At 36.3% G+C, this 19353-nt stretch overlaps 1 protein-coding gene across 5 annotated transcripts in view; it reads left to right on the forward strand.

The window, feature by feature from the left end:
• LOC104612717 (uncharacterized) overlaps positions 1 to 19353 on the forward strand; it is a 42821-nt gene that overhangs the window by 22868 nt on the left and 600 nt on the right. The window contains exons 8-13 of one of the 5 annotated variants that reach the window (XM_088889551.1): positions 880 to 936; positions 1024 to 1192; positions 6624 to 6681; positions 6769 to 6854; positions 6954 to 7010; positions 18199 to 18533. In XM_088889551.1, the coding sequence (XP_088745677.1) occupies positions 880 to 936; positions 1024 to 1192; positions 6624 to 6681; positions 6769 to 6854; positions 6954 to 7010; positions 18199 to 18324 (553 nt within the window). In that variant the 3' untranslated portion in view covers positions 18325 to 18533. Of the gene's footprint in view, positions 1 to 879; positions 937 to 1023; positions 1193 to 6623; positions 6682 to 6768; positions 6855 to 6953; positions 7011 to 18198; positions 18687 to 19353 lie in introns of those variants that run through there. The other 4 variants (XM_010280260.3, XM_088889549.1, XM_088889550.1 and 1 more) reach the window with 4 other exon arrangements.

Raw genomic sequence — 19353 nt, forward strand, 5'->3', positions numbered from 1 at the left:
GCCATCATCTGGAAGCAAGGGGGAGTAGATCATATGCTCATGCTCTTATATCTTAGGCATGGTTAGAATTCATAGTTCACATTTCCTCCCCTTTTCTTTATTTTATTAACCAGTAGGTTTTCATAGTGGTATTTAAGTCTATTCCAGCTTGTTGTTTATTTTGTTTCAAATTATTAGATTTCAATTGGTTTCTTGTAAATCTTTTCCTCTCTTTCTTTCTTTTTCACTTCCCCCCCTTTTCATAATCCATTTTCTTTCATTTCTGATATTTCTCTGCATAAATCTGTCTTTAACAGATCTCACTTGTCGAGCTAATTCCTGACTCTATGGAAGAAGCATAAGTTTGCTTGATTGGGGATGATGATTTGTGACATGTAGGTTAAAATTAGAAATAAAGGATTTGCAAACTTGAGAAGGGTTTTTACTTATTGCTAGGAATATTTTTAATTTGTATTCACCAACTCAGTTCATGAATGTTGAATCCTAGTTGATGTGTCTGAAGTTATTTGTGAACTTCTGAGTGGAATCACTTGTTCACTAGAAAATTGTTGTATTTATGTTAACTCAAAATTCTCCCTCCCATGTGGAAAAGGGCATGTAGTTCTTGTGAAATTGTTTTCTTTTTCACATTTGATCCACAAATGGGTATGTTGAAGAGTAAATTTCCTACTTGCTTAATGATTTAGTTACTTTCAATTTGTGGTTGTTAGTTAAAGAACTCGACTCTGTCATGCTTTTTTGTGATTATTCTGATTTTTAATTATTTACTATAGATCAGTAATCATGTGCTAGTTTCCTTATGCTGTAAGATGGCTTCAGCAAATTAGAACTTAAAGATGTTTTGGTTGTTTTCTTGTTTGTCTGGGTTTTTTTTTGCAGAACACATGGATTTATTCTTACTATGGAAGATCTATCTCCTAATATTGGCGTCTTATGGTGAGGTGAAAGTTAATAGACACTAATAGATTTGACCAGATATTTTAACTGAAGTTATATCCTAATTGGTGCAAAAATCAAATGCAGGTATTTCTTTGCAGAGGTTTTTGATTTCTTCAGGGATTTCTTTCTAATTGTTTTCCACATCAATATTCTCTTCATGATATTACCATTGGCCATACGCCTGAAACATCGGCCATGTTTTTTGGCTTTTGTGTATATTGCAATCTCTTCCATGCTTAAATCTTATCCTTCTGTAAGTTTCCATTCATGTTCGAGTTGATACTATGGTTTCATAAAGATGGAGTTTATGTATTTCCTCTCAACCATGTAAATCACCAAATGTTATCCAATTTCCTTATATGGTAAATGATTGAAATGGTTTTGCAAGATGTAAAGATTTACATGTGTTATTCACCTTTCATACGCCCTTCGTCAATCTGCTATAAATAAGCAAATGTATTTAAACAGTGATGTGGATGTTTGTTTTACTTTTGTCCATAAATCAATAGCGTTCTTGAATATTGATCAAGAGCATTATGGCATACCTTTAATAAAAAGCCATTATCCAATGCTGGTTCTGGCTGTCTGGGGTCTTGGAGGGGTGGACTGAAGGAGCGAGGTTTAGCTGAACGCTTTAGCTGTTCACCGGGCTGTGGAACCAATGATAAGATTCCACACCAGAATTAAATACATGGGGCCTGCATGTTTTATTTTGAAGGGGGAAATATCTCAAGGAATAAACTCAACTTTCATTTCTCTAATCCCCAAGGAGGCAAAAGTACCAAAGAGTTTCAGATCTATAAGCCTAGTGGGAAGCCTCTATAAAATCATAGCAAAAGTTTTAGTTGGGAGATTAAAGAAGATTAAAGAAGATTTTACCACCTTGACTCAGCCCCCTCCTATTCCTAGACCTCCCTTCTAGTCAGGACTTTGTTTGTAAAAAGAGACCACCTAGTAAAGCTTGAGTTGGGACTTTGGTTTTAGGAGGGGGCTGAGGGATAATGAGTGTGAGACCCTTATTCAATTTCTAGACAAACTTAAGCAAACCTTCCTGGATCAATCTGTGGAGGACACTAGGGTTTAGTCTACCTCTTCCAACAGCATTTCTCGGTGAAGGATATGTAGTAAGTCCATTCTACCTGAAATTCAAGCACTGTGCTGGGAGGTTTTTCTTGGAAAGGTGAACACCTGTAACATGCTTCAAAAGAGGAGGCTAAATAAATGCCTCTCTCCTCATGTGTGCTCTCTTTGTTTTACAAATGGTGAATCCTTTTCCTATTTATTGATCTACTGTCCTTTTGTGCTCTTTGTTTGGGAGTCTTTTTGCTCTCTTTTTCGTTCAAGGTGGAGCTCTCCTCAGGATGTAGTGTAGTCTTTTCAACCCAAATTTCTTAAGGCAGCCAACGAAAAGAGGAATAGTTATGTTGAAATCAGTTAGGGTGGCATTAGTGTGGACTGTTTGGAAAGAAGGGAATGCATGGATTTTTAATGAGAAGTTTAGGGCAAAGGGAAATTGTGGAAACCATAGTTTTTAAGGCGCCAAGGTGAGGCTAGGCGACAGGGGGCGCCTTGTTGCCTAGGCGGGCACCTAGGCAACGCCTAGGCGATGTTTTTTTTTTTTTTTAAGTAAAACCATATATCCTAGGTTCCATAGCCATCTTTCCTTAATAATTATCCATAATTTTCATAAGAGAAGTATAAATTTCATGTTTTAAGTTTAGAAAATCAACATTTGAAGAGAAGAAAAGGAACAAAGGAAAGAAAACTCAAAAAATATAGGGGCTGAACCCCTACTTTTGTTATAGGAAAAGAAGAAAAGAAAAGGTGGAAGAAGAAGAAGATCTGTAAGAAGAAAATGTGTTGATTAGACAAAATTTTAAGTTCTTCCATTGCTCATTGGTTCAGGTTCTTAAATCTTTGAGGATTCAACCAAGGATCAAAACTTTGATATGATATGCCCCGTATCGGGTGTATTGTATTGTATCTTTGGCGCCCCAATACACATGTTTACAGGTGTTTTCTGGAACCCATTTTTTAAAATGATATCTATATCTATATCTCTCTCTCTCTCTCTATATATATATATATATAAATGAAATTGAAAAGCAAAAAAATAAAAAAATAGGGGGAGTATCGTTATAAGTACTGATACACCTCTGCCGATACACAGAGGTGTATCGATACTTTGAACCATGGGTTCAATACAGCAGTTAGCAATGTTTGTGTTGATTAAACCCTAACCAATAAGAAAATAATAAAAAGAAATTAGTACATAAACACAGAAAATGAGTATTCTAGTTTAATAATGCCTATTTTATAATTATAATGTCAAAAAATAAAAAATATAAAAGTATTTTATATTATAGTGCACAAAACTACTTGGCGACTGGGCGAGGCAAGCCTCCAAGGGCACCTTGTCGCCTAAGCGTTGCCTTGACAACTATGGTGGAAACTATAAAGATAAGAATAGCACACTGGGTAAAAACACTTTGAGTGCTTCCAAAATTTCTCAATGACTGATATAGTAAGGGCAAGGGAATGAAGTGGCACACTCCTCAAAGAAGGAAGAAAGAAAGGTGATGGAATGAAATCCCCCAGGTATCAATAAAATCAAGCTGAATTTCGATGGGAGCTCTATAGGTACCCAGGTTTGGTGGGCATTGGTGGTGTGTTTAGAGACTCCTGAAGGAAAGTATTGGTAATGTATTCGGGACTTTTGGAGGTAGGTGACTCTCAAAAGGCTCAGCTGTTAGCACTGCTACAAGGTCTAAAACTTACTAAGCAAGCAGATTTAAAAAACCTGGAGGTTGAAGGGGACTCACAATTGGTGATTTCTTGGATTACCAACAGGGGTAATGTTCCTTGGATTTATAGACACTCCCTAAGGGAGAATGAAAGCCTGGCAAGGGAGCTTGATGCATCTTTTACATGGATTAGGAGGACTGCCATTGATATGGCCGACTCATTAGCCAAACAGGGGGTCTATGGGCAGCAGCTTTTGTTGGGCTGTATTGTAATATTATGTTGGGAAATGATTGTCTTTCTACGATTTACTGTAATTCTGTAACCTGTTCACTCAATGATTAATAATAAAACTCCTCTTCTGATAAAAAAAATCTATTAAGTGCATATGATATGGCTGTTTGTCAACATTCTGTTCCGTCAATTGCCAAGCAAATAATAAAACTCCCAACAACCTAGGTCTACTATCTTTTTTGATACTTACGCTGCAAGAGGAATGGCTTTGTTAAGGGAGATGTACATTAATAAAAACATGCAAATTCCAATCCTTTAAAAGTGGTGAATCATGGTTTGGAACTTCATTTGTTTAAAACTGGTGAAATAAGATGTGTGGAAGAAAGCAACAAAAACAGGGATGCTTCATCCCCTCACTTTTCTCTCTCTTTCTCACTATCTATCTATCTTCACACATACATCCAGAGCATGGAAGGGGTTTTTTATATTAGTAACATTTAGGCCTTTCTTACTTTTATTTTTTGCCTGACATACCTTGGCAGCTTTTGACAATGAACCAACTGTCTGTGTCTGGTGTTGGCATTAGCATTGAAAGTGCCAAGGCAGTTTTTGGATATTCAACAAAATGGGTTATGTTCATTATCAAAGGATCATGCTGGCTGAGAGCTGACAACACTACTTTCTTTTATCATCAAAAACAACTTTACAGTGCATTTCCAGGACCTGGACCCCAGACTAATGTTTGCCTTGAAACTCCTGACTTAGCTAGGCCATCAGCAGACTCATTAGCACTTCTTGGGATCCTTCTGAACAAGCAATTCAGACTAATTTATAATGACTGATCTTCCCTAACTGTGAACCTGAATTTCAATGGTACTCCATTTTCTGTACTCAACCAAGAAATGACAACTTGGCAGTCCCCTCTACAATAATATAGCTCTAACAGTTCACTGTTGCCAGGTTTAGACCTTGCACTGCCATCAATTCAGCCTTAGGGAGTTACCAATTCCTTAAGGCCCAGAAAACCTAAGCTGTACACTACCCTATTCATCCCTTATTACTATTCCAATTCTTGATGCATCAGGGTTGTCAAGGCTGCAGCCATCACAATTTAGTTTTGATCTACCAGCTTCTAGAGGGATCCAACTCTCAATTATGTGATGTCTTCTTGAGACATTTGCTACAATATGCCATATTATTAAATTGTTCGTTGTAACTCTCTTAAATTTTTCACTAACCAGCGCCCAATGTGCTATTCTCACCTTGATAAGTTTGAGGTTAGTGAATTTTATTCTTTATTTTCAAATAGTCTTGCATTTCTTTCAACCACACCCCCCCACTCCAAATGATGGCACTTCTAATACAATGTCATAACACCTTCATTCCTTTAGTGTGAGAATGAAATGGGTACACGCAGAAAAGCTTCAAAAAAATTGGAGTGTCATGGTGTCATTCTCTGTTATGGTCTTATGGACTTTCATGGTGTATAATGTACTGGCACTTCTAAAAGGCCATTGCCCAAGGTTGGTCCTAGTTATCTGGAGTCTTGGGAGGGGTAGACTGGATATTGATCTAACCAACCTTTAAATTTCACCCCCCCTTGCATAAAGTGGCTGTTTTCAGACCTGAACCTGAGTTCTCATGCTTGTCAGACAGGTTTTTCAATTTCACTAAGCAATGGCCCCTATGCTGACATTTCTCCAACCTCCACATTTGCCATGTCCTTGTGTTTCTGAATTATATACCAAGATATAGCATGGACTTTACACTAAAAGTTCAAGTTTTCAACACATACATTATCTATGTACAGGTAACCACAATAGATTCTGAGTTTCTGACATATGTTCCTATGTACTGTTAAAACTGCATTTACTTGTGTAGTTGATTCAATGGTTAAGAACTTGACTGGACAGAGAACTGAAGGGGGGTTGGTTAATTGGTTTGGTTCAATCTGTTTGTAATGTTGGCTTAATCTTATAATAAACTGGCCTGAAAGGAAAGGTAAAGCAAAAAGAAGCAAATCAGTTTTTTATTGAACCATTATTCAGCCAAGTAGTTGATATGATTTCTCTTTCTGGATTCGCCAGGCAGTTCATACTGCTTGACTGATAAAAAGGTCAGTTCCAGTTTAACCCATTTGACCATCTAATGAGACCCAGTTTTTAGATCATTTAATTATTTGAGTGGTTATTTGCATAAGATGAAAATTAATCTGTTCTTTTCCTATTTTTTGAAAGCTAGGTTCTGTACTCATTTTGGACTTGGCAAAGTTTTGGTGATCTGGTTGTCAAGTCTGTTTCTTAGAATATATATAAATTGGTTGGTTACTTACATTTGATGAAAATTAATCTGTTCAGATGTTTCCACTCTTAGATTTCCTTTTGTTATTTGGATAGAAGGTTCTAATGTTCATGTTGGATTTACTGTTATCTTAGATTTGATTTTGAAATTTCAAAAGATCCATCTTTCTTCCTGTCAGTTTAATTGATTAATCACTGCTTCCATGCAGCTTCATATTTCCTACTAATTCAAAGGGAAACTGTTATCTTTTAAAAGTGTTAATATTATTGCCATCTAGAAAATTTATGTAAACAAGCCTTGCAAAAGAGCAATCTGTTGGGGATTTACTGTTTTCTTTTATTGTTTCAAATAGGTAATCATAAATGTAAATTTATTCCTTTTTTCTTTTCCTGTTTAAAATGGATTAGGTTGGAGATTCAGCACTGTACTTGGGTATTCTGGGTTTGTTTATTAATGAACTAGCAGGTGAAGCTTCTTTTGCCTTGATCTTACAGCTGTTTCTACTAGAGTTTGATTGACATCTTAGGACATCTATCTTACAATGATATGCAGAAATGAAGTTCTCTTTCTTCCTTTTTTGTGGTTACATCGGAGTTTCTCTGCTCAGCCCTGTGATGCACAACTTGTGGATATGGAGGGTACTCTCTCTCTCTCTCTCATACTGACATACATTGTTTTGCAAGTCCACATTGGATGAAAGAGGTCATTCCCATAATTATACTTGATGATATTGACAGGGTACTGGCAATGCAAACTTCTACTTTGCTACTGCTATTGCTTATGCATGCTTACAGGTACACCTTGTTTACAGATCTCTAGACTAAATAGCTCAAAGAACTAATATTTGTAACTTGTTTTTCTTTCTTTTTTTTTTTTTTGAAAGGTAACTTGTTTTCTAATGAGCTTTTTTTTTCAAAATTTATCTTTTTTTTATATGCAACAGTAAAAGATATTCATTGATTAAAAAGTAAATATGCACAGAATAAATTCAACTACCTAACCCTTATCCTTGTATACAATTACAAGATTATCATAATACTAGTCCCCAATGTAAATCATCCCTATTGACTCCTTGTTTTGCAAGCGAGTCAGCCATGCTGTTTGCTGTTCTGTAAGTCCAGCTTCAAACCACACCCAGTTCTCTAGCCAATTGTTTAGCCTCCCTCAATGTGTGTCTATGTTGCCATGTACTTTGTGTCTCCTTTAACCAACCAATTACATTCTTGGGATATCCTTCAACAACAATGTTGCCCAGACTCATCCTCTTAGAAATCTGTAGGCCTTGAAGTAAGGCTTTCAATTCTGCTGTTGTAGAATCTGCTAATTCCTATTGGTCTTGAAAAGATAGCAATGAAATCCCAATTTTATTTCTTATACCCCCTATTCCTGCAGGTCCGGGGTTCCCAATGCTACAATCATCAAAGTTTAGCTTCTAATGGTGTGCTGACGGTGGAGACCATTGGTTTAAAAGAACCATAGTGTGGCCGTCCTAGTGCATCACAAGATTTTTTTTTTGCCTCTTTTTGTCTTGGGGTTGAAAAGAGATCCCTTTTAAAGATCTCTATATTCTCTGGTGGGTAACCACTTACAGCCAAAGAGCGACTGGAGCCTATCCCATACACTAGATGTATAACTGTAGGAGATAGCAGATGTAGTACAGATTTCCCATTTGCTTCACATAGAACACAAATGTCACAAATATTGATCTTCAAATGACATATTTCTCAACAAAAAACCTTATTTCTTGGGGGAACTTTTTCAAATTTCATCTTGGGGAAGTAGTCAATTGTAAAATGTTTACAAATCCAGGAAGCATTCACAGTTTGGGAAAGTGAAATTTTGAACAAGTTTAAGCAAGTTAAATAGTACTTGCTAGTAACAAGAGAAAACTAGTGGTTAACCAATGAAAATTCAGGTTAGACAGATACCTATGTAGGCTGTTAAGGAAGAATGACTGAATGAGGAAGAAGAGAAGAATGGAACAGTCCAAGATGTTTTGAGAATGGGGCGGCAGTTTCTCTCCTGTCCTACCCAGAAATTTATATTAAGGTTTAAAAGGCAAGAAAATTACATAAAAGCCCCCTATTAGGTGGGCTGAGAAAAAGAAAAGAAACACATAATGTTTAAGGCCCAGGCACACTACTAAGTACTAACTAATACAATATTTAAGCCCACTAACATATTATATCTCACAACACTCCCCCTCAAGTGAGCATAGATATCTATCATGCTCAACTTGCCTAATAATTCATGAAATCTTGTCTTGGATAGCCGTTTAGTAAAGACATCGGCCAGCTGTTTTCCAGATGGCAAGTGAAGTATGCAAAGATCTCCTGAAATAATCCTTTCTCGAACAAAATGTTTATCAATTTCAATGTGCTTGGTTCTATCATGCTGGACTAGGTTGTTAGCAATGTTGATGGCAGCCTGGTTATCACAATATAGCTTTAAGGGTCCATCAATTTGGATTCCAACTCCTTTAATAGGATCTGTATCCACAGAAGTTCGGCCAAGCCATGAGCTGTGGCCTTGTATCAGTGTTTTAAAAGTGCAAGGTGCAAAATTAAAAAAAAGCTAAGAAATAAAAAAAATGCAAAAAATTATAAAACATAATATTAATAAAAATGTAAACTTAAGTTTTAAAATAAATGTTTTAAAAATCCTATTATCTAAAATTAAAACACATAAATATAATATGTAAAGCATATTCTAATGAGAATTTAAAAATGAAATCAAACATATAAAACATTTTCAAGCATATAAAACCCAAAATCTCTTTTTTTTCTCAATTGCATCAAGTAGCTAATGTGACATATTACATTCCTAATTCTACGAGCCGCCTTTGTGCCACGCCCCTCGAGGCAAGCCTAAACAAGGCCATGTTAGGGTCTTAAATTCTTAGTTTTCACACAAAATAATAATTTTATAGTTTTAATTGCTTTTAAGAAGATATTTTATTAGGATGAATGAATGGACAACATTACCAAATGGGGGATTCTTGAAGCTCCGGTTTGCTCGCGAAGGCCTTGTTTGGGCTGGCCTCGAGGGGCGTGGCACGGGGGTTTGGGGGCGGAGCCCCCGGCCTAGCGGCCAGACTCAAAAAAATGGAAAAGGCGCACACTTGGGCTAAGGCGCAAGGCGCACCAGGTGCATGCCTAGGTGCACCAGGCGTGCACCTTTTGAATGGGCTACGCTTAGGCCCTGGACGAGGCGCCTACCCTAAAATGCGCCTTGCCTGTGCGCCTAGGCGCACCTTTTAAATCATTGCCATGTAGTCAGCCTCAACACTAGATCTACCACTACTGTATGTTTTTTGCTTCTCCAGGTAACCAAGTTTTCCACCAATAAAAGTGCAATATCCAGTTCTAGATCTTCTATCTCCAGTAGACCCTGTCCAATCAGCAACTAGGAAGGCTTCAACACAAATTTTATCATGCTTCCTAAAAAGCAATCCCTTCCCTAGATAAGTCTTGAGATACCTTAGGATCCATTCAACAACTCTCATATGAGAGATTTTGGGTGCATGCATAAATTGACTTACAATATGTACTACATAAGCAATATCAGGCCTAGTGAGAGATGGATACAAAAGTTTACCAACCAAACGTTGTTACCACTCTCTATCTACAAACAACTCATCTTCACCACCTTTTTGCAACTTGTGGCTTTGTTCAGTTGGAGTATCCACAAATCTACTCCCCAATTTCCTTGTCTCCTTCAATAATAATTCTAAAGCATACTTCCATTGGCAAATATATATTCCTCCCTTGGACTTTGCAACTTCTATCTTGTGGAAGTACCTTAGGACCCAAATCCTTAATCTCAAATTTTGATGCTAAGAAATCTTTCAACCTTTTAATCTCTTCTGTATCATTTCCAGTAATTACCATATCATCAACATACACAATTAGAGTAGTCAACCTGCCATTTGCCTTCTTGTAAAACAAAGTGTGATCAACATTACTTTGCTTATCTCCCACATTCTTCATAGCCTTGCAAAGTCTCTCAGACCAAACCCTCGAGATTGCTTTAAGCCATACAAAGCTCTCTTCAACTTGCATACCTTCCCTTTCATATCAAATCCTGGAGGTGGATCCATGAAAACTTCTTCTTGGAGCACCATTTAGGAAAGCATTCTTCACATCAACTAGTGTTTTAAAAGCACAAGGCGCAAAAAAGGCGTAGGGGTCAATTTGTGCTCGAGGTGCAAGGCGAGGCGCGTGCCTTTTTTAAGCAAGGCGCAAAATTACAAAAACAAATGCTAAAAAATGAAAAAGTTAGAAAATTCAAAAAATTCCAAAAAAATAAAAAAATAAAAAATAAAGATAATATTAATAAAAAATATAAACTTAAATTTTAAAATAAATGTTTTAAAAATCCTATTGTCTAAAATTAAAATACATAAACATAACATGTAAAGCATATTCAAATGAGAATTTAAAAATAAAATCAAACATATAAAACCTTTACAAGCATATAAAACCCACAATCTCTTTTTTTCCTCAATTGCATTACTTCAAGTAGCTAATGTGATGTAAAACATATTATATTCTTGATTCTACGAGCTGCCTTTGTGCGACGTCCCTCAAGGCAAGCCCAAGCAAGTCCATGATAGGGTCTTAAATTCTTAGTTCTCACAAAAATAATGATTTTATAATTTTAATTGCTTTCTAAGAAGATGTTTTATTAGGATGAATGAATGAACAACATTAGCAAATAGGGGGTTCTCGGAGCATTGAAAAGGGTTTGGGGGGAGGGGGTCTAGGTGGCGATGCCCCTTAGCCAAGGGGGGTTTGGGGGCAGAGTCCCTTGCCAAAACTTTCTTTCCCCTTCTCTTCTCTTCCCTTCCCTTTTCTTTTCTTTCTTTTTTTCTTTTTTCCTTCTCTTTCTTTCTTACTTTTTCTTTTGTTTCCCTTTTCCATTCCTTTTTTTTTTTAAATTTTTTTCTTTTTATTTTTTATGAGGTGTGTGTGAGGCACATGAGGAGTACACCTCTAGCACGCCTCATGCAAAGGGCTTATGGGGCATCTTGCAGCTAAGGCGTACGCCTCAGATGTATTAACACCTCTGGCATATGCCTCAGGGTGTTTTGGGGGCATCTTGACTGGAGGTGCGTGTCTAGGCATACGCCTCCCATGCCTTTTAAAACACTGATTGTGATAATAGGGAGTGATTCACAAGATATCAAAAAGTTAAAGTTGTTTTTATAAGAGAGATTTCATATTAAGGATTTAGGTAAACTTTGGTATTCTTTTAGGATAGAGGTTATGAGATCAGCTATAGAGATCTCACTTTCACAACACAAGTATGCTCTGGATCTACTTGAGGAGACAAGGATGAGAGGGTGTAAACCAGTTGCTACACGTCCAGATATTTCTTTTGCCATTGGAGTTGTAAGCCTATTTTTGAGTTCTCCTTGTATTCCTCATCTTGTGGTAGTATTCAAGATTATACGGTATCTGAAGGCACCACCGGGCATTGGAGTTATATATAGAGATCATGGACACTTGACTGTGTTAGGATTTACAGATGTAGATTGGGCAGAGTAACCTACAGACAGATGGCCTACCACAGGGTACTGTACCTTTTAGGTGGTTATCTTATATGTTATATCTTGGAAAAGCAATAGGGGAGCTAGTATGACTTAAAAGTATTCTTCATGAGATAGGAATTCCTGTGAAACTACCCATGCACTTGCATATTGATAATATGAAGGCATCAAATCCTATCTTTCATGAGAGGACAAAACATATTGAAGTGGACTGCCATTTTGTAAGGGAGAAGGTTCAAAGTGGTGATGTACTGATGTAAACACTCATTTGTGAAGATTGGAGATCAACTAGCAGATTTGTGGACCAAGGCCCTCCACGACCCTTGGATTGACTTTGTTTCTAGCAAGCTGGGTCTATATGACATATACACACCAGCTTGAGGGAGAGTGTTGAAAGAGTGATTTATATTATGTACTTGGGTAGTTTGGTACTTAAGGAATTTCCTTTAATAAAGCTGGACACTCCAGTCAAGAAATTAACATAGACAGGGGTACTTTTGTAACACAAAGTACTTTTCTATTAATGTAAGAGTGGGTCGACTGTCTTATGAGAGTTTTTAAGAAAGAGCATGCATGATTGGGAAGTTGGAGAGTTGGTTTCCTTGATGGGAGATCTAAATCAGATGAAATTGTAGGTACAAGATCAAGAAAGAAGATGGTGGCAGTTTGAAAAGTCAGGCAGATGCTTGATTAAATCATTTTACAAGTGTTGTTGGAGAGAAATGAAGGTGACATCCCTTGGAAGTGAAATATAGGCATTCCATCCAAGGTATCCTTCTTGTGAAGGAACTTTACATATGATCCATTGTAAAGAACTTTAAACCATTGGAGCCATTTTCAGAAATTGTTTAGGAATCAGTGGGTTGTGCCAAGGGATTTAGGTACACTATTCTTAGCCTGATCTTTGAAGGGTCTCAGCATCAGAGGCGGAACCCTATGGAAATTGGTGCCTGTGTCCATCTGTTAGTATGGGTTGAGCAGTGCAAGACAATGAATTTATATAAGTGCATTAACAGCTGACTCAGCACAAAAACCTGAGTCAGACTGGATTAGTTCAGATTCTAGAATGATAATTGAAGGGCAAAAATCTCTTAATTTAATGAAGATGATGCTATTGATAAAAAAAATAATTGAAGGGCAAAATAGGCAAAAATAAAATATGGGATGATTCCAAAATATGGAGGTCATCATCATCATCATCCATGCCTTATTCCAACTATATGGGGTCTCGACTACATGAATCCTGTTTCGCCAATCCACTCTATTTAAAACCAGTGCTCTAAAAGCGCAAGGGTTAATTTGCACTTGAGGCACAAGGTGCAAAACTACAAAAAAAAGCTAAAAATAGAAAAGTCAGAAAATTCAAAAAAAGCTAAAAAATTAAAAAAAAGTGCAAAAAATTTAAAAAATATTAAACATAATGTAAATAAAAAATATAAACTTAAAATTTAAAATAAATGTTTTGAAAAACCTATTATCTAAATTAAATTACATAAACATAACATGTAAAGTGTATTCAAATGAAAATTTAAAAATAAAAGCAAACACATAAAGCATTTTCAAGCATGTAAAACCCACAATCTCTTTTTTCCCTTAATTGCATTGCTTCAAGTAGCTAATGTGATGTAAAACATATTGCATTCTTGATTCTATGAGTCGCCTTTGTATCATGCCCCTCGAGCCAAGCCCGAACAAGTCTATGTATTCGCCCTTGTACCCAGCCGTTAAACTAAAAAAAAAAAGCAAAAAGCGCAAAATTTTAAAAAGGCGCACGCCTAGGCTGAGGTGCAAGGCGCATGCCTAGGCGTGTGCCTTTTGAAAGGGGTGCACCTAGGACTTGGGCGAGGCACATACCCCAAAATGCGCCTCGTCTAAGGCACGCCTTTTAAATCACTGTTTAAAACCATATCCACTGTTAAATTATTAGTGCTTAAATCATTTCTTACTACTACCCATGTCCTATTTGGTCTACTCCTATCTCTTCTATCCCCTTCCACTTGTAACAAATCACTTCTTCTAACTAGAGTTGTTGGTGGTCTTCAATGCACGTGACCAAACCATAGTTTTCAAGGTGTTTAGGCAATTCTAGGTGACATTGGGGCGCCTAGTTGCCTAGGCGATAAAAATTTTATAATACAAAAATCTAACTTATGGCTAGTTCCCTAGTTTTATATACCATTCAACATGTATATTAATTAAAAAAATAGCAATTCTCTTTATTAAGAAAATTAAATTTCGTGGCAAATCATCATATCTAAAAGATAAAAATATTTTGCATATATTAGTTTCATTATTTTCAAAAACAAGACTACTACAATAAGGATTTAATAGAGAAATTTCGTATCAGTTAGTAGCTAAAGAAAAGCTTTATATGACAAATATTCAAGATGGAAAGTAAAATAGAAAATAACAAGGATGGAGTTTCTGTTTTATTTAATTAGAGAGGGAATAGAAAAAAAACAGAACCTCTTTATAATTTTACTTTTCTTTCCTCTTTCTTTTTCTCTCCTCAAAACCCTTTGATCTTTTAAATTTCAATAGTAAAACATTAAAGAAAAGTACAATTGATATATATAGCATATAATAAAATGTATTAACATATACATTAATAAGATACAACAATATAAATGATATTATAAAAGGCACCTGCCTTGTCATTTTTGTCGCCTAGGTGGGTGCCTAGTTGCTAAAAGTCAAGGTGCTTGGGTGAGGTGCCCAACCAAGGGCGCCTAGTCACCTAGGTGGGTTCCTTAGCGATGCCTTGCTTAACAATTGTGGACCAAACCATCTTAGCCTATTCTCTCTTATTTTATCACTTATTGGAGCTACTCCTAGGTTTCTCCAGATGGCTTTATTAACGATCCTATCCTTTATAGTTTTTCCACTCACCCATCTTAGCTTTCACATTTCTGCCACACTTATTTTCTTAACATGTTTCTTGATTGCCCAACACTCTACTCCATACAACATAGCCGGCCTTACAACCGTTTTATAGAAATTTCCTTTTAATGTAAGTGGTATTCTCCTATCACACAAAGGTCCAGATGCACCCCTCCATTTTTCCCAACTTGCTCTATTTATTTGAGTGACATCCTCCTCAATCTCTTCCTTGTTATGAATTATTGAACCAAGGTACCAGAAATGGTCACATTTTTTTTGATTGGAAATGGTAACTTCATTACTGTAAAATTAAGATACAATTGTCAACCCCTAAGATAGGAGTTGGGCCCAAGTAATTTGAATTACCGAACTGCCCAGAACAAACTTTCCCTCACTGTCCCTTGTTTGGCTAAGGTATCCGCCAAACCATTAGCTGATCTTCTTTTCCACTTGAAGCCTGCATCAAGCTCCCTTGTTATATTTGAGAATTTCCCGTATGGGCTGTTGATACATCCATGCTCCCAACTTGCCTGATTGCAGCCAGTCCATTAACAATTTAGAATCTCCTTTTATCTCCACTTGGTGTAATCCCAATTTCTTGACATATTTTACACCTTGAAGTAGAGCCATCACTTCTGCTCGCAATGAATCTCCCACCCCTATTGGCTCAGAGAACATAGCAACAATTCTTCTATCTCCATCTATGAATACTCCTCCTATACCTGAAGGCCCTGGGTTGCCTCTAGAGCTCCCATCAAAGTTCAACTTTATTCTTTGTTGTGTTGGAGGGGACTGCATTTCCTGCACAATAGGTTTTATAGAGTTGTAGCAGCCACCACTCCCCAATTCCTAAGTATGTCCTCGGCTGAGAAATCTTGGCCCAGAAATGGTCATATTGAGTTATCTCTTGGTTTCCAATCCTAAGTGTGTCTTGATTTACCCTCTTATTATTATTAAAGTTACATTTCATATACTCTGTTTTAGTTCTACTTATTTTAAGACCTCTTGTTTTCGGGGCATTTGTCCATAAGCTTAGTTTTGCATTTAATCCTTCATTACATGGAACTTCTTCCTGAATCTATTTAGTCAATTCATTCTATGATCACTGCAAATAGGTAAGGTCTAAGTGCTGAACGCTGGTGAAGACTCATCTTAACTGTAAAATCTGAAGTCTCTCCCACTAGTGTTCTAACATTGGTTCCCCCCCCCATACATATCCTTAATTCGATCTATAGACCTATTTTGAACCCCCTTTCTTTTCTAAGACCCACCATATGATCTCTCTAGGAATTTTATCATAGGCCTTTCTTAGATCAATGAACACCATATGAAGTTTCTATGATTAATCTTCATGGTTGATCTCCTTGGCATAAAGCCAAATTGGTTCTTTGATACACTTGTTGTAATCTTTGTTCAATTATTCTCTCCCTAAATTTCTTAGCGTGGCTCATGAGTTTAATGCCTTGATAGTTATTACAAATTTGTATATCACCTTTGTTCTTAAATATAGGCACCATATTTCTATTTCTCCAATCATTAGGCATCCTCTTTTCTTTTAAAAAGGGCAGCGTAGTGCCTCTTTTACTTCAATAGGTTTAACTCTATGAATGTATGTATTATTTTTAACACTTAGTATTGCTTGCTTCTCTTCTATCAGCACCCTCTCCCTGTTGTTCATTTAATAATTTTTTGAAATAGTTTTTCCATCTTTGTTTGATTTCTTCATCTTTTACTAAGACTCTTTGATCTTCATCTTTAATGCACCTAACATGGTTTAAATCCTTGCCTTTCCTTTCCCTTAGCTTTGCTAGTTTATACATTCCTTTTTCTCCCTCTTTAGTGTCTAATTTATAGTAAAGCTCATCATATGCCATACATTTAGCTTTATTCACTTTCTTTTTGACTAACTTTCTTATGGTTTTATATATTTTTTTCCAATTTTTGCATTTTTAGGTTTTTGCCATTCTTTGTAACATGGTTGTTTTAATTTGATTATATTTTGAACTTCTTTCTTCCACTACTAAGTTTCTTTAGTACTTTTCCATTTCCCTTTAAATTCTCTTAAGATCCTCTTGCTAATTTATTTATGTTGTTTTCCATTTCAAGTGAAATATCATTAATTTTTCCGTCTAAATTCCAATTCTTTTTTTTTTATCAATTTATTTCTAAATTGAGTTAGTTTTTCTCCTTTTAGGTTTTCCCACCTAATTTTGGGGGACTTATTTTCTTCCCTATTTCTCTTCCATTTCCTAATGTGCACATCTACCACCACTAATTTATTGTTAAGATTTCTTCTAAAATAACTTTGCAATCTTTACACATCATTCGTTTTGCTTTCCTAGCAAGGAAAAAATCTATTTGACTTATGTTTGATCCACTTTTAAATGTTATCAAGTGTTCATCCTTCTTTTGAAAAAAGGTGTTTAAAATTGCCATAAGCTACTGCAAAATCTAATATTGTGCTTCTTGATTCATTCTTCTCCTCAAATCCAAATCCTCCATATACCATATCATATCCTACACTCCTTTTCCCTAGATGCCCATTTAAGTCTCCTCCTATGAAATCTTCTCTTCATTTGGAATTTCTTGGATTAATCCTTCTAAGTTTTCCCAAAATTGCCTTTTGATGTTTTCTTCTAAACCCTCTTGAGGTGCATAAGTACTAATTATGTTTGTGATTTCCTCACCTAACACAAGTCTAATTAAAATTATTCTATCCTCAATTCTTTTAACATTTACAGTTTCATTTTTCTAAATCATTATCTCCTATTATCTCTACACCATTTCTATTAAACCATAAATAGGGCCCATACCCATATGGGTACCCACTAACCACATATTCATGAGACCTTTAACTAAACCGAGACTCTTTTTTCCTCTCCCTTCTCTCTCTCTCTCTCTCTCTCTCTCTCTCTCTCTCTTATACCACGGTTACCACCACTGCCTTGGACTTTCGGAGGCTTGGCCACCATTTCCTGGACACAGTTGCTTGGCTTACAAGCAGAATCAAAGAATTTTTTCTAACAAGCAAGTGCTAACTGAAGTTTTGATTGGTAAGATGGAGAGACTCATCATCTTTTGGGCCAACATCCACAAGGAATTTGTTAGCATCTGTAGAGGTCATATGTGTAACAAATGGTACGGAATTATTTGGGAATAGATTTTTTTGTTTGATATTAGTGTAAACATAGTGACACACTTAGAGGTATTTATATAAGCTTTGTAAGTATCCTTTTGTGTGAAGGGCTCTCTCCCTCCTTTAATACAATACCATTTTACCTTCAAATGTAAATCATGTGGTTTCATAGCAACCAACAGTCATCTTTCACTACTAATTACGAATACTCCTCATCAATAAGTATAAACGTCATATCAAAATATGAGAAGAAAAAGGAGAAGCTGAGAAAATATGGAGGATGAGCCCTTGTTTGCCCTAGGGAAAAGGAAAGGAAAAAACTAAGAAAATAAAAAGAAGGGTTAAGCATCCTATTCCTGTGTTCTTTATGTAATGAGGCCCCCGAGTCCTCCAATCAACTCTTTGTTCACTGCAGCTTTTCTCACCAGATATGGACAAATGGCATGGTCCTGCTTTGGTTTGCTTTTGCCCACCTGAGTCAGTTTTTCAGCTTCTGCAAGGGTGGTCAATGGGACTGAATAGAAGGGGTAACTTGTTATGAAAGACTCTACTGGCTGCTATTTTGTGGACTATATTGGAAGGAAAGAGACCATTGCATATTTGATAACAAGTAATATGATTTAGATAAAGTTGAGTAATCTTATAGGTTTACTGTGTTCTTGGTTGGGTATACAAAGGATATTTCATGGTATCCAGCTTTTATTGCAACTTGGACCTTTCTTTGGGTAACTTCTCATGTTTTTTGTATATTCCCATTGTACAGATTCTCTTTGTACATAGGGTGATGTAATTGGCTTTCAATATCAATAAATACAATAACCTTCAGAAAAAAGGAAGACGTGGAGCATCTTTTTTTGTCCCAGAAAAAGAAGAAAAGAAAAAAAGAAGACATACCTTGGTTTCTCTTGTGTGTTGATTGGATAAAATCTTCAAGTTCTTCCTTGCTTGTTGGTTCAGATTTTGAGGTCTTCAAAGTTCAAGAATGTCCACTGACTTGCAGGTTGATTGAACACAAAAAAATAAGAAAATAATAAAAGGAACTCACCATTTACTAATCTCCTGTTCATTTGTTACTAGCATTTGGGTATGATTCCCTCTACTTATTTGGCTGCAGGTGGTGTATGCAGTGGTTTGAGGCTGCTTATTGGTGTATGCAGTTTTCAAAACACTGGTTTATTTAGGAGCTATAAGCTCTGGGTAAAGCAGCCTCAAATGCTGGCTTATACGAGGAAGTATGGTATTGACACAAGTAGTCATATGAAAATGTCTCTAGGAGAAGTGGGTTCTACCATATTGCTAGATGTTTGCAAGGTCGAACTCAAGGCTTTGGCATGGGTAGTAATATGAACAATGGCTATCTAGGGGACATAGGCTGAAAAAACAGTAATATGCATCTTTTGTCTGACATATAGACCAACCCCATTGCATCGCTAGATGCATGCAAGTTCTGAGTGAACTGAAGGTATGTTTTAAAATTGATGCAAGACTAAAGCATACATTTAGAATTACAGAGCTTCCAAGGGGGTATTTTCTAAGCATTTGGAACATAAAAAATGATAGTTAGATATTT

The sequence above is a fragment of the Nelumbo nucifera genome, chromosome 6, assembly GCF_055504915.1.
Source record: "Nelumbo nucifera cultivar China Antique chromosome 6, China Antique-T2T, whole genome shotgun sequence".
Classification (NCBI taxonomy): domain Eukaryota; kingdom Viridiplantae; phylum Streptophyta; class Magnoliopsida; order Proteales; family Nelumbonaceae; genus Nelumbo; species Nelumbo nucifera.